Genomic DNA, 16403 nt, shown 5'->3' with positions numbered 1-16403 from the left:
CAAGGAAAAGATCAGAAAGGATCAAAGTGTATACATTAGGTTAAAAAATAAAGCTAGGGCGAGCAATAGAGGGAGAGAGATACAGGCGGACTGGGCGTCATGCCAGCTGATTACGAAAGTTCCAGGAGGGTGTCTGAGTTTACATGATACTTATGACCTAGTCAGCACACACAAACACTCCCAGGCTTCTCAGAACACACCCCCTGATTCCGCGTACCGCCACTAGAGTGGTCTAAAACAAGACGACTTGCCATTGACCCCATACTTACACAAAGGGTTTGTACTACACAAACTCAGGGTTTGTACGTAGAGCTAAATTTGACAGTCATGTCCAAAGCAGTCAAAACAAGGGCGTATCTCAGTGTCCGATCATACAACAAACCAGGAAATATTGTCTCGTTAAATTTGGGAATGCTTAGATGTCAGCCCAAGTAAAAGTATAATCTCTGAAACAATCAGTCACACACATACTCATGGGACAGCTAGCCGGTCCATTATGCTTTAATTTTTCCATCCTTCCAAGAAACTAACAAACTCTAAATGTGGAGAAGTTTCAGTTTTGGACCTCTGGGGCTCTGCAGCATTTAAGCATGATAACACCAACGCCAAGAAGCAAGCTAAGAGCTAAAATACTTTTTTTTCTCCAATAAAATGCCTAATAAAAAGTGTGAGACAAAATACATTTATTTGCGAAGCAAGTTATTAATTGTTGTTTTCAGGAAACTCAAACAATCTTTAATCAGATTTTTAAGATTACAATAAGAAATATAAAATATACTTTTTATACATAAAAATATACTCTAAGCTTGGTCACTGGCTACATTTCCATTAAAATCTTTGCTATACAAGCTTCCAGTATAGTATTCTTCTAAAACTGTCCGTTCCTGCAGATTTGCTTTATTCAACATTAAGAAGATCAGGCCCTTTCTTTCCGAACATGCTGCACAACTCCTTGTTCAAGCTCTTGTTCTGTCCAGGCTAGACTATTGCAACGCTCTCTTGGCAGGTCTTCCAGCCAGTTCTATCAAGCCTTTACAATTAATCCAAAACGCGGGCAGCAAGATAAATTTTTTAATGAGCCGAAAAGAATACACGTCACACCTCTATTTATCAATTTGCACTGGCTACCAATAGCTGCTCGCATTAAAATTCAAGGCATTGATGTTTGCATACAAAACCACCACTGGATCTGCACCCCTTTACCTAAATTCATTACTTCAGACTTATGTGCCCTCTAGAAGCTTGCATTCTGCAAAGTGAACGTCGCTTGATTGTGCCATCCCAAACAAGCACAAAGTCACTTTTACGGACTTTTAAATTAAATGTTCCCTCCTGGTGGAATGACCTGACCAACTCAATCCGAGCAGCTGAGTCCTTAGCCATCTTCAAGAATAAAATTAAACACACATCTCTTCCATCTTTTATTTGACCCAATAACTTTTTCCCTCACTATTCTAATTCTATTTAAAAAAAAAAAAATGTAACTACCTTTCTAATCTTTTTGTATCCTATAACTTTTTCCCTCACTATTCTAATTCTATTTAAAAAAAAAAAATGTAACTACCTTTCTAATCTTTTTGTATCCTATCTGTTTTTCTTTTCATTTATTATACAATTATAAAAAGACCTCTATCACTAGCTTGCTATATTCTTTTTCTATTCTATCTGTTTTCTTTTTATTTTATTATATTATTTAAAAGCCCTTGCTACGTATACTGTTTAGGCTAACTGAGACTTGTTATAGCACTTATATATCATTGCTCTTTTGTTGTTTTTGATTGCTTCCATTGTCCTCATTTGTAAGTCGCTTTGGATAAAAGCGTCTGCTAAATGACTAAATGTAAATGTAAATGTAAAGCAAACTGAAGTGGTAACTCTTTCTGTCATATTTCTAATAACTGTAAATCACAACTAATTATATTACATTATAATATAGTATCATATATATATATATATATATATATATATATATATATATATATATATATATATATTATTGTACTAAACATAACATTTTAGTATATTAAAACGTGTTAGTAGTGAGTTTCAGTAGCTTTAAATACCTTAAGTGTAAAGGTGGATAATATCAAGATTGCTTTGTCCTATCACAGCCAACAGAGATTGTGCATAGAGTCCATTCCATGCAGCTGATTTTTCTTAAATGCACTGGCAAAGGTTTTTTTTTTTTTTAAGCATAAACCCCACTAAAATTTGCTAGATTTAATATCATGAACAGGACTGGCATTCAGCAGTTTGTGGCCTGAAGAGGTTTTTTTTTTGTCTTTGAAATAAGTCTCTAATGCTCACCAAAGCTGTGTTTATTTGATCAAAAATACAGTAAAAACAGTAATATTGTGAAATATTATGACAACTTAAAATAACTGTTTTCTATTTTAATATGTTTAGCCATTACTCCATTCTTCAGTGTCACATGATCCTTTAGAAACCATTCTAAGATGCTGATTTAATGCTCAAGATACATTTATTTATATTAAAAAAGTTGAAAACAGTTGTGCTCCTTAATATTTTTTGTGGAAACTTTGATACATTTCTTTCCATTATTCTTTGAAGAATAAAGTTCAAAAGAACAGCATTTCTTTAAAATAGAAATCAAATTAAAAACAGTAAGAGTCTTAAAGTCACCGCAAGTTATGTGTTTCTTTAAGACTACTGCTAGTGATCTGCAACTCAGCCAGACTCTGGCACAGCTAAGCAATGATGGAATATGTGGGTAGCGAGAAACCTTTTTGGGTGGCCAGTATTTTGGAAATCTGGAATATAGCTGATAGTTATTAGAGTGAGCTGATGATTCAGGAAAACACTGCAAATTCAACCATGACTGAGATAACACCACACAGATGACATCATCAAACTGATATTGTGGCAACACATTTTGACAATCCTGCCCCGTGGACACAGTTTTCAGGCTGTGTCACTATAGAGTTCTCGGGGGGTGGAGGACTGTCCTCTTTAGTCTCCCAGCCTGGTCGTTTATGTCCTCTGGTGACCCATACATCAGCTTGAGCTGTCTGTGCCTCTGTTGTGACAAGAATGGAGGTGTTTTATTTGTAGGCTGGCCACTGTTTGCTCACAGGGCAGCCGAGGGAGAAGAGGAGGGGCCAGGCCCAGCATAGTACACCCTAAATGCATGTCCTCACTGCAGCTGAAGCCTCAGGGGGATGGCTGAACCGAACCTAAATGTTTATTGGGCTTACCCATCTTACCCATCAAGTGAGGTCTTTATCATGTTAATTTATTAAAAGCAACTGAATTGTGGACGAAAAACCTGTTGATAATCTACATACTTCTATTTATTTATATGCACACATGCTGGTGTTTAATGTTTTTGTGTATAAACCATGATGATGCATTTTTTCAGGAATCTTTGATGAGTGAAGTTCAAAAGAACATTTGAATTATAAATCTTTTGTCACTTTTGATAAATTATATGTCCCTAGCAGACTAGACTTAGAGTAGGCCTATTTCTTCCATACTTACCCCAAACTTCTATGGTAGTGTATCATGATTTCCACAAAAATATTAAGCAACAAATACTGTTTTGAGCATTGATAATAAAAAAAAAATGCTTTTGATCACCAAAAAAAGCATATTAGAATGATTTCTAAAAAATCATGGGACACTGAAGGAGTAATGGCTGCTGAAAATTCAGGAACACATTTCATTTTAAAATACATTAAATTATATTTATCATAATACTATTTCAAAATATAATATTACTGTTTTACTGTATTTTTGTTCAAATAAATGCAACCTTGGCAAACATAATTGATGACATTCTTGATTATGTTCTTCAGATGTTATAATGTTAGATTTTTCCAAAAACACACCCTCATGTTGTTTCAAACTTAATATTAATTAATTTCTTTCTTCTGTGGTATACAAAAAAATTAGCTATATTTTTAAGGCCAGTTCCAGTCAACATTTATTTTTTCCCCATACAATGATAGTGACTTTTAGTGAAAAACACGTTTGGATCAACATGTGGGTGAGTAAATGAGGACAGGCTTTTACATTTTGGGATGAAAACTGTGTGTCCTGTGTGCTGGCCTTACTTGTCATCTATGATGGTAACATGGTCAGATGGGATTCCTAGAACTGCACAGCTGTCAAGCAGTTCCCTTTTGCGCTGGAGTCCTTGATTGTTGTAATTGCCTGAGCATTGCAGAAATATTTTAAGTGTCTCTTTTACATTATACAAGCATCCCAAATACTTCAGCAGAAGCTCAAATTTCTTTATTCGATAAGTTAGTTAGAACTGAGAAAAGATTCAGGTTATGGTTATGAATATGAATTATTTACGGAATAGTAAACCTACCTGTCGACAAACATAACAAATAAAGAGCTGCGTGTGATTCAACAAGTTTTAAGACTGTAGGTGCAAAGAACATGCATTCATCATCTGGATGTGCAGTGACTAACAGAGCTCGGGTCTCGCTGGCTGTCACCCGCGGCTTCTCGTCCTCGGACTTCCGTGTGGACGCGCTGGACCTCACGTGTGTCGGACAAAAATTTGAGTTTCCAACGGTGTATAAAGGGGTGGATATTTTATTCCGTAAGTGTGGCCATAATTGGCCATATCTGTAATACACAAACTTAATAGAAATGGTGTAAGCCACAAAGACAAGTATGATGGTAACGAAAACAAACATCTCGCCCGCGCCATGAAAGAGTCCGTGTGGAACATCGTTTCCTGACCAGTGGTTCCTCTGGAGCTGCAGAGCGAATTGTTCACACACAAAAAATAATGTGTTATTGTAAGACACTTTAATATTATTTCTATTTCCACCCTATATACCGCATATAATTTTGATGTCCCAAAAAAGACACAATTGCATGACAAATTATCTTTAACAAATATCTGAGTTGGAATAATTTCAAAGAAGCATATGCAAAGCAATTATTAATAAGGGAATCAATTATTTTCTGAAAAGATTATTACTATTATTTTAATAAAACGCATCTTTCCTGTAATCCAGGTTTGGGTGGGGTGAAGGCTGCCTGTGGGGAGAGTTTGAACGTCACACCGCTTCATCCTGTTCGCTTGAGGGAAACTCTTTCACTTCGTCTCCTCAGGTGCACCAGAGCTGCACAAAATGCAAGCCACCCTGCATTTAACAAGAAGAACCCGGTATATCTGTGACGCATATTCATTTCTGTTGTAGAATCATATGGAAAGCGACTTGAATTCATATCCACGACTGAGTGAGGACAATAACTCGCCCGTGTTTGAAGTGTGTGAGAGAGTTCGCGCAGTCTCACTGCCGACGAACGAATTACATTACAGCACGTTTGACTCGCCTTTCAGCGCTTACTGGAGTGTCTCTAAGGACATGAGGTGAGTGTTTTATTTAATGTGAAGGTTTTTTGGCCTCTTTGAGTTGGATTACACGCAGGCTAGTGAGAGCTCGGCGCTTATGTTCAAGATGGCGACGCGGGTTTGAATGCAAAGGTGAAACATTCAGCTAACGGCGCTTTCCCTTTTAGATTCTCTCTCGTCGTATTTTGCAATATATATTAATAATAATAATTATATAGATGCTCTCCTTTGGGGTTGATTTACATGTCTGTGTAGCCGAGAAATTTTAGTTTCCGGTTAAATAGTTTTCCTCACATGAACTAACAGCAAGTAGCTTGCTGGCTAACGCATTAGTGTGAGTTTATACCACAGCCTGTAGTTTACTCTGAAAATCAGCTTTATTAAAGTCCGCCCTGTCACATACACACATTAGCTGCGACTTATCACATGTGGTGTCCTTTTATTGCATGTAAATACACCAAATAGTCTGTAAATTCATGCTTGAAGCAAGAATAACAGAGTGCTGAATGTGAAGCCAGGTGAGGATTTGTGTCGGTTTTGTTGTCTGGAAATTACATAAAGTTTGGACTTGTGCACCTGTATGTGTGTGTTTGTGTGTCACAACTGATGACCGTTCTTTGCAACAGATTAAGGAGTAATATTGTAGTTATCAGCCTTTAAGATTACCCATGTTGATTACACATGGCATGCTTGGAAAAAAGTATCTGTTAGACAATTTTTTTTTGAATGCATATCTTAATATTCATATCTTAATATTCCCCACCACTATACACAATGCATTAAGAGCCAGATTTGTTTTCTCTCACAGTGGGTTCATAATAGGACACACAAAGGGAAAGTACCTTCCAGCATTTTAGTTCCAGCCACCGACTTCTCATGTCTGGTTAGTGTATGAGTGTGAAAGGTACTCTGATACAATCGAGGGTGACATGGTTTAGTCACTTTCCAACTGTTGTTGTTGGTGAGTGTTAACTTCTGGCATGTCAAATTGTCGATAAGCACACAGAAACCCTTGAATACATTTTCAACTTCAGACCTATTAATTAGGGTGCAGAGCACAAAGACTGCCTTTAAAGCAGAAGTTCACAGCATCATAACCGCATAGGGTTAAAAAAAAAAAAAAAGGGTTGTCATTCACACTTACAGCCCAGACTTTGTGCCGTTCTGTTGAAGGGGACAGACCCAGGTCGATTTGCCTTTAGACCTCTGCATTCAAAGATGACTTCCAAAGCAATGCTGTTTGGTTGTTAATTAGGAATGCACGATATATCGGCCACCATATCGGTATCGGCCGATAAATGTAAATTTTTCTGTTATCGTTATCAAACCGATAAGAGAATTTTGCCGATATCTTAGAGCCGATAAATAATGCATTATTTTCTGCAGAGACGCTTCAGATGCACACTGTTCACCATGATGGGTTTTAATTGCTTGAAATATTTGGTAACATTGGAAACACTTTGAAAAGGAAAATACAGTGAACTGCAACATGTGCAGGGCAAGTCTGTCATATTATAATGAGATTATTAGCTACTGTAAAATATTGTAATGAAATCTTTGTTAGCAGTGTTTTAGCTCGTTGTTAAGAGGAAAGAGCCCATCCACAACGGAACCACACGACTAGCATGGTTAAGTTCGCTTGTGCATTTACAGTCTTTTGTGCAATTGTACGTTGTAATATTGTTTATTTTATGCATATAAATCAGATTTTTCTCAAATAGAATGTGTTTGGTTAAGCTATAGCCTATAGAGGGTTTAATAGAGCGTTTCAGTTTGCTGGTGATCATCTTTAGCTCAGTGCACGCAGCTCAAACAGCAGCTTACAACATTAATAACTATGAATGAGATTGTCATATATATAACATTATAACGAGAACACTATTATAATAAAAATGTTATGAATTCGTTTGGTTTGGTTTCCGTGTTTCAGCTCGTTTTTGCGTGGAGAGCCAAGAGCGCATCCACAACAGAAGTTACACATTCTGATAACTTAGTTCGAGTTCAACGTGTGCATTTGCATCTTTTTGTACTTATATAAGTTGTAATATTATATTTATGTTGTATAAATATCTGAATATATGATGCGTTTCCCTGTGTTGAATAAGCTGGCAGCACTTCAGTTTACCGGTGTTCATTCAGCTCTTCAGCTTCAGCACACGCAGCTTGTGCACAACAACTAATTGGGAATGTCATAAACATAATATTATAAAGAGAATATTACCGTAACAAAAAAGTTGTGAATTTGGGTTTATTTGTCATGTTTCAGTGTGTTGTTACAGGAAGAGCCAAGAGCGTGTCCACGACGCATCTGACTATTTGGGGTTTGTGGCGCGGGTGCATTGCAATATTGGAAATAGTCAACTTCTGTTTTAAACTGTGAAGGCGAGCCAGTGGATATCACACAAGCAACGTGCAAACTATGTGCAAGTCAAACTTTTATGCCGGTGAAGGTCTTTCACCATGACAGTGACAGTAAAAACTGACGCCGCTTTCAGCATCTGACGACGCACGCATTAACAGCCCGTATTCTCTCAGACATGACGAGAGAGACCAATCTCCTAATATGTGGTGTATATATAGCTGTTTTAATTCATTTCTTTAATGTTTCTCTTGTGGCCCGAAACATAGTGAAAACAATGAAAAGAAACATTATTTGTGTTGAACAGGTTGTTTTTTTGAAAGTTGGTGCATAAAATAAAGGTGCTCTTTTGTTTCATTGATAAAGTGTTACTGAAGTTTAATAATTTTATTTTAGGCTATAGGCCTATAATTCATTGTAGGCTATAATAAACCTGTTTTAAAATAAATTTTTAAAAACATATTCAGTGAGGGGTAGCCTAAGCTAATAGCCTAATTTTTTATATTTTCCTCACAGGCTGTGAGTCACAACGTGTCAGTTATGCAGTGATGCGCTATGAAATTGTTGCGAAGCAAATTAATTGTAATATTAATTTATTAATAAAAGTAACCTATTAATAATAGCCAGAAAATAATAGGTCTACATTAATTGGAAATCCCAAATACTCAAAATAATGACAATATTTAATGATTTTTATAATATCTTGCTATAGTCCTTACATGATTGTCCTCTTTCAACACACTCCATCGTCTTATCGCATTATATTTTTTTACACGTAAGTAATGTTGTCCAGTAACTTGTTTCCATTATTTAAGCATTATTTTATTTATTTGTAAGGCTGCTTTGTTTGGTTTATGTTGAAGTGTTTAATGCCTTTTAATGGTGAGACTTTTTTTGTAATCAGGCTCTCAAAAATTATGTAAAACTGTGGATTTAGATTTATCGGCCAACATATCGGTTATCGGCTTTCATATTTAAAGAATTATCGGTTAACGGTATCGGCCAAAATTTTCATATCGGTGCATCCATATTGTTAATTATAAAACACCTCTCTCTGTTTTGACCCTGCAGAAGAACCCAGCTTTGTTTGCAGCACCACTTGCAGCTTAATTAGGCTTGCCATCAGGAAAGATAAAGTGTGCCTGTAAAGAATGCCATGCCTGCCCCCCCCCCCCCCCCCCATTTCCTCATTGCAGTTGGTTTTTATAAGCGTTGGCTAATGTGCTGGCTGAGGGACAGTGGAGTGGAACACAGGACGTGTAACTGTTTTGCTGCCGTGTCTGTGGCCAAGCATGGCACGGTAATGCTAGTGAGCGAGCAAGCACCGGAAAGTACTCCGAGGCAAGCTGCCACGTTGACTCTTGAGTTTTGGAGAGGTTTTGATCCCATTGTGTGACTGTTTTTTTTTTTAAATAAATATCTCTCACTTATCCATCTTGATAAAATTGTTGATTTGTTTTTTTTTAAACAATCTGATTATCAGTTAACTGATTATCTTGTTCAAATGACAGGTCAACACTTGGTGGTTTGTTTTGTTGCAGAGCAGTGGCTTTAAATGCTTTTGTGCTTTAATAGTTGTTTGTTGTGATGTTCACAGACTCCAAATCTGGATGGGACACAGACATCTGATTGACTTTTCTAAATGCACATTAATGATTTGATTGTGAATGATTCATTCATGCATGCATATATATTATTATTTATTATTTATTTTTTTATTTATTTATTTATTTATTTATTTATTTTTTTGTTTCTGTACTGTCCCTTTAAGATTGGCCAGCAGAGAGACCCATTTAATGCTGATCTAGGTCAATCCTCCTCTTCCCAAATGTAATCTTGACTATCAGAACTTATCTCAGATCATTGTTAGTTTATATGGTAAGCTTCCCTTGTGCAAATGAATGTGTATCTTTCACACTCTCAGAAATAAAGGTACAGAAGCTGTCACTGGGGCGGTACCTTTTCAAAAGGTACATGTTTTTTTTTTTGGTACTTTAAATGTTTTGAAAAGGTACTGCCCCAGTTATAGCTTTTGTACCTTTATTTCTGAGAGTGTATTAACTTTTTAAATGAGTTTTGTCTGTGCTTGACAAATCAAGTCCATAATGGAGGTTTGGTGTAGGGCTGCAACTAATGATTATTTTGATTATCGATTTGTTGGCTGATTAATCAGATAAAACACCTTTATTTATATATATATATATATATATATATATATATATATATATATATATATATATATATATTATATATATATAGACAAAATGCACTATTCCACATTCTGCCCAATGCTGTCCTACAAACAAACAATCCAACTGAATGCTATGAAAACATACTGTATGGTGAATATATTTCTGTTTGCTATACATTGTGTAAAAGAGTTATAAATCACAGTTTAAACTGACAGTTTAAACAGACAAAGGACAGTTTTAATTCCCTATATTAAAAATAGAAATAATAATAATGGAGATGATAAAGAAAAACGCAAAAAAATTACAGGTATGTTCTGCAGGAACACACACATTCACTCTGAACACAGTAACTAGGGGTGCACGATATATATCGGGCCGATGATTAATGCGCATCTCGTCAGTAAAGCGGTTCTCTAATCAGCGGTAAATTCCAACAGGTGCGCAATTGCACATAGAGCAGTGGTTACTACACAAAGCCGTTGATCACAGACAAGCTGCGCAAATCCACGTTCATTATAAGCTAGAATTGGCGCAGCTTGTCTGTGATCAACGGCTCCGTGTAGTAACCGCTGATCTATGTGCAATCGCGCACCTGTTGGAATTTACCGCTGATTAGAGAACCGGCTTTTACTGGCGAGATGCGCATTAATCATCGGCCCGCTATATATCGTGCACCCCTAAACAGTAACCTGTTACTGTTGTTTCTTTATTCTGTAAAATGTAAGAATATACATTCTGATTCAATCCGCTATTTTTAGATGCATTTTTCCATAAAATGCTGCTGTAATTGATGTTACTGTGGAAGTTTTCCCGTGCACGGTGGGCAGACGCGATTTAAACGATAATGACATTCATTGTCGATTATTTTCATTATCGATTATTATCAATTTATCGATTAGCTGTTGCAGCCCTAGTTGGGTGATCTTCCCTAGTGGTGTTGTGTTGATGGGGCCAAATGACACCAGTGTGGCAGATGTTTCTGAGAAATCCTGGATTTTGCAGAATGTGGAGAGTGTCGTGGTTTCTGTCTGCTCTCTTGTGCTGAATATTAGCTTTTGCCCGGTGTTTCAGCATCGTGTTTCTTTTGTAAATGATGTGTCAGTGTTTAATATGTTTTGTGAACGCTGGCTCAGTGCCTGTTTAGTGCTATTTCACTTTTTGAATAGCTTTTGATTCAACCTGAGACATGTATTTTGTGGGGAAGTGATGACATAAATTTGAAATTATGCCATGAATGGAAGCAATAAGATGGAGGGGTAGGTTGATGAAATGGAGACAAAAAGGTATATAAAATGTGATGCAGTGTATGGAAAAAACGTTGTATTGGAGGCAGACATTAAGGTCTGGACCGGAATATCCTGCTATGATATTTTTTTCATGAAAAATTAAAATCCCATCCGCTCACACTGTGAACAGAGGAGCAGTCGGCCTGCTCCAGTCATGGAGATTCCTGCTGAATGATTTGGGTATGCAAACAGACTCGCATGTTGGTAGATGGGAACAGAGGCTTTGAGTGTGTATTGAAATGTGACCCCAGTGATCTCTAAAAGGCAAAATAACTGCCCTTGAGCCTTGTTGACCTGATATGAAAAGGACATTCAAAATTAAAATATTGCAATAATATTCATAACAGAAGCGGTGTTTTCCCACAGATTTATGCTCTATTTGTGGCAGCATATATATTTATATAAATATTTTTTGTTTTTAAATTCCTATCACTTATCCATCTTGATAAAATTGTGGATTTGTTTTTTTTAAACAATCTGATTATCAGTTAACTGATTCCTCTTGTTCACATGACAGGTCACCACTTGTTGGTTTGTTTTGTTTGGCAGAGCAGTGGCTTTAAATGCTTTTTGTGTTTTAATAGTTGTTTGTTGTGATGGTTCCCAGACTCCAAATCTGGATGGACACAGACACCTAAATTGACTTTTCTAAATGCACATTAATGAATTTGATTGTGAATGATTTCATTCATGATCATATATATTATTAGTATTTATTATATATTTATATATATATATATATATATCTATACGTTAATAAAAAATATAATATATCTATATATATATATATATAACATTATTTATTTATTTTTAATTTTTTTGGTGTACTGGCCCTTTAAGATTGGCCAGAGAGAGACTCTGTCTTGAGGAGTTGCCATTTAATGCTGATCTAGGTCAATCCTCCTCTTCCCAAATGTTACAGCTCTGACTATCCAGAACTTATCTCAGATCATTGTCTTCTTTATATGGTAAGCTTCCCGTACACAGGTACAGAAGCTGTCACTGGGCGGTACCTTTTCAAAAGTACATGTTTTTTTTTTTTGTACTTAGATGTTTTGAAAAGGTACTGCCCCAGTTATAGCTTTTTGTACCTTATTTCTGAGAGTGTAGTACTTTGTAAATGAGTTTTGTCTGTGCTTGACAAATCACGTCCATAATGGATGTTTGGTTTAGGCTGCAACTATGATATTTATTATCGATTTTGGGCTGATTACTCATATAAAACACCTTTTTATATATATAAAGATATAGATAGATATATATATATATAATATATAAGACAAAGGCACTATCCACAGTCTGCCAATGCTGTCCTACAAACCACAATCCACTGAATGCGATGAAAACATACTGTATGTGAAGTATATTTCTGTTTGCTACATACATTGTTAGAAAGGAAGTTTATAAATCACAGTTTAAACTGACAGTTAAACAGACAAAGGACAGTTAATTACCTATAGTAAAAATAGAAATAAATAAGAATGGAGATGATATAGCTGTCCCTTTAAGATTGGCTCAGCAGAGAGACCCATTTAATGCTGATCTGGGTCAACCCCCTCCTTCCCAAATGTAAATCTTGACTATCTGAACTTCTCTCAGATCATTGTAGTTTTATGTAGCTTTCCCTTCGTGCAAATGAATGTGTATCTTTCACACTCTCAGAAATAAAGGGACAGAAGCTGTCACTGTGGGGCGGTACCTTTCAAAAGGTAACATGGTTTTTTTTTTTTGGTACTTTTAAATGTTCTTGAAAAGTACTGCCCCAGTTATAGCGTTTGTACCTTTATTTCTGAGAGTGTATTACTTTTTAAATGAGTGTTTTTGTCTGTGCTTGACAAATCAAGTCCATAATGGAGGTTTGGTTGTAGGGCTGCAACTAATGATTATTTTGATTATTCGATTTGTTGGCTGATTAGTCAGATAAACACACCTTTATTTATATATCCCATATATATTACCGATTATATATAATATATATATATATATATATATAATATATATATATATAGACAAATGCACTATTCCACTTCTGCCCAATGCTTGTCCTAACAAACAAACAATCCACTGAATGCTATGAAAAAAAAAAAAAAATAAAACTGTATGGTGAACTATATTTGTCTGTTTGCTATACATGTGTAAAAGAGTTAATAAATCACAGTTTAAACTGACAGTTTAAAACAGACAAAGGACAGTTTAATTCCCTATATTAAAAAATAAAATAATATAATGGAGATGATAAAGAAAAACGCAAAAAATTACAGGTATGTTCTGCAGGAAACACACACATTCACTCTGAACACAGTAACTAGGGGTGCACGATATATATCGGCCGATGATTAATGCGCATCTCGTCAGTAAAGCCCGTTCTCTAATCAGCGGTAAATTCCAACAGGTGCCCGATTGCACATAGAGCAGCGGTTTACTACACCAAAGCCGTTGATCACAGACAAGCTACGCAAATCCACGTTCATTATAAGCTAGAATTGGCGCAGCTTGTCTGTGATCAACGGCTCCGTGTAGTAACCGCTGCTCTATGTGCAATCGCGCACCTGTTGGAATTTACCGCTGATTAGAGAACCGGCTTTACTGGCGAGATGCGCATTAATCATCGGCCGCTATATATCGTGCACCCCTAACAGTAACCTGTTACTGTTGTTTCTTTATTCTGTAAATGTAAGAATATACATTCTGATTCATCCGCTATTTTTAGATGCATTTTTTTCCATAAAATGCTGCTGTAATTTGATGTTACTGGTGGAAGTTTTCCGTGCACGGTGGGCAGACGCGATTAAACGATAATGACATTCATTGTCGATTATTTTCATTATCGATTATTATCAATTTTATCGATTAGCTGTTGCAGCCCCTCTAGTTTGGTGATCTTCCCTAGTGGTGGTGTTGATGGGGCCAAATGACACCAGTGTGGCAGATGTTTCTGAGAAAATCCTGGATTTTGCAGAATGTGGGAGTGTCGTGGTTTCTGATCTGCTCTCTTGTGCTGAATATTTAGCTTTTGCCCGGTGTTCAGCATCGTGTTTCATTTGTAAATGATGTGTCAGTGTTTAATATGTTTTGTGAACGCTGCCTCAGTGCCTGTTTAGTGCTATTTCACTTTTTGAATAGCTTTTGATTCAACCTGAGACATGTATTTTGTGGGGAAGTGATGACATAAATTTGAAATTATGCCATGAATGGAAGCAATAAGATGGAGGGGTAGGTTGATGAAATGGAGACAAAAAGGTATAAAAGTGATGCATGAATCAAAACAATAGGTCTGCCGTATCTCCTCCTGATTAGGCGTGTTCTTGCTCAGGCTCTGACAGATAAGCATTTGGAAGTGTGTATGGAAAATCCCATCCGCTCACACTGTGAACAGAGGAGCAGTCGGCCTGCTCCAGTCATGGAGGATTCCTGCTGAATGATTTGGGTATGCAAACAGACTCGCATGTTGGGTAGATGGGACAGAGGCTTTGAGTGTGTATTGAAATGTGACCCGTGATCTCTAAAAGGCAAATAACTGCCCTTGACTTGTTGACCTGATATGAAAAGGACATTCAAATTAAAATATTGAATAATATTCATAACAGAAGCGGTGTTTCCCACAGATTTATGCTCTATTTGTGGCAGCATATATATTTATATATATATATATATATGAATATTCTTTCTCTGCCAGCAGGAGGCGCTTGTAAAGCGGGAGAGATAGTGGTTTCCCCAGTAACGGCTAAAATCAAATGAGCGCTGCACTCACAAATGCTGCTTTATCAGGCATTTACAGGCAAGATGCAATGAAAAGACATCCACAGTCAACCGAACCGGGGCTTTGGGGGTAAGACGCGCTCGGGCACGGTTTCACATCCTTAGAAAATAATCGCACAGCCTAATCGATAAATCGTTCATTAAATTGACTAATCGAAGATCTTAGCGTAAGGAACAAGTGGATATACTTAAATGTTGATATGGTGACAGGTTGTGGAGTATGTGAGTTTTTTAGCCTAAAAATCATAAATACAAAGCAGAAAGGCAGAGTCTTGGAGCACTGAGTCGTTATTGAAAAGACAGATGCCACATGGTGCAGTCATTTTCTTTGATGTGCTTTGCGTCGACATCTCAAATCTCATGGGCTTAATAAGAATCGTAATGTCACCGTAGGAAGCCAGAACTTTTTTTCTGGAAAACCAAGCAGAACATTTGCATAGCAATCCTGTGAAACAAAGCATGTTTCGTCAATAGAAATGGTTGCCAACTGGTCAATTTGAGACTTTTAAAACCTTGCTTGGTCATGGAAAGAGTTTGTACCCAAGACTCCTTCAGAATATTTGGCACTTGAAATGTTCTGATGTTTTCTCTCTCTCTCTCTCTCTCTCTCTCTCTCTCTCTCTCTCCCTCAGGTGGTTTGGCAGCGTAATCATGCCTCCATTGAGCCCATGATTGAGTAGCAGTGCTCCAGGCCCCGTCTGAGCCTCCAGCATCCCACCAGACAGCTGCAGCATGTCTAGTTCTGGCTTTCCCCCCAGCCAGGGGTCCTTCAGCAGTGAGCAGAGCCGTTACCCACCTCACTCAGTGCAGTACACTTTCAGCTCCACTCGCCACCCTTCGGTCAGTACCACACACAACCTCACCTGCATCGCACATTACACTGTCAACAATCCACATAACAAGAGAGGTGCTAAAGTAGAACTATAACCATAACTTTGCTGTTTTTAGGTCAGGCACACTTTGAACTTGATAATTGTGTGTGTACAGCACAGATCCCGAACCACCTATTCTCTGTAACAGAGCAGTCCTAACATACTTCTGCAAACAGCCATTACACCTCCTTAGTTTAATGAGAAGTATGGATGTTTTTTCCTAACAAAATAAAAATAAAAATTCAAGTACTCGAAAACCTGCCACTGCTAAAGGCAGCTGCTAATCCGATAGATGCACGTGAACGAACAGACAGTGCAACTTGGGTCTGGGTTTTTGGCACCTAATACAATATATAAGTCCTCTGTTTTTACACTAAATGTTTCATGGGTGTAGAATTCGTTTTATGACTGATGCACTGTTTGATCTCATGCATCAGTCATAGTGTAGACAGTAAGAGAAAAATAAAAAGTATAAAAGCAAATATTTAAATAAGAGTATTGTCTGTTTGCTCACGTGCATCAGTCAGAGTGTAAACTGTGTTGAGGCAGGCTTCGCCCACGAAACCTGATTGACACTTCTCATTTGCATTTGGTTTA

General features: G+C 37.0%; 1 protein-coding gene and 1 pseudogene across 1 annotated transcript; one reads left to right on the top strand and one right to left on the bottom strand.

The window, feature by feature from the left end:
• Positions 1–2499: 2499 nt before the first annotated feature.
• On the bottom strand, positions 2500–4948 carry LOC109070912 (N-acetylglucosaminyl-phosphatidylinositol de-N-acetylase-like). Its single transcript, XM_042756626.1, has 3 exons — positions 4337–4948; positions 4074–4173; positions 2500–3037 (listed from the first exon to the last, which is right to left on the bottom strand). The coding sequence occupies exons 1-3, from the start codon at positions 4668–4670 to the stop codon at positions 3016–3018; spliced, it is 456 nt and encodes a 151-aa protein (XP_042612560.1). The 5' UTR covers positions 4671–4948; the 3' UTR covers positions 2500–3015.
• Positions 4949–15576: 10628 nt separating this feature from the next.
• LOC109068572 overlaps positions 15577–16403 on the top strand; it is an 80557-nt pseudogene continuing 79730 nt past the window's right edge.

This window comes from Cyprinus carpio, chromosome A5 (assembly GCF_018340385.1).
Source record: "Cyprinus carpio isolate SPL01 chromosome A5, ASM1834038v1, whole genome shotgun sequence".
In the NCBI taxonomy this organism is placed as follows: domain Eukaryota; kingdom Metazoa; phylum Chordata; class Actinopteri; order Cypriniformes; family Cyprinidae; genus Cyprinus; species Cyprinus carpio.
This window is presented reverse-complemented; position numbering and strand designations above follow the sequence as displayed.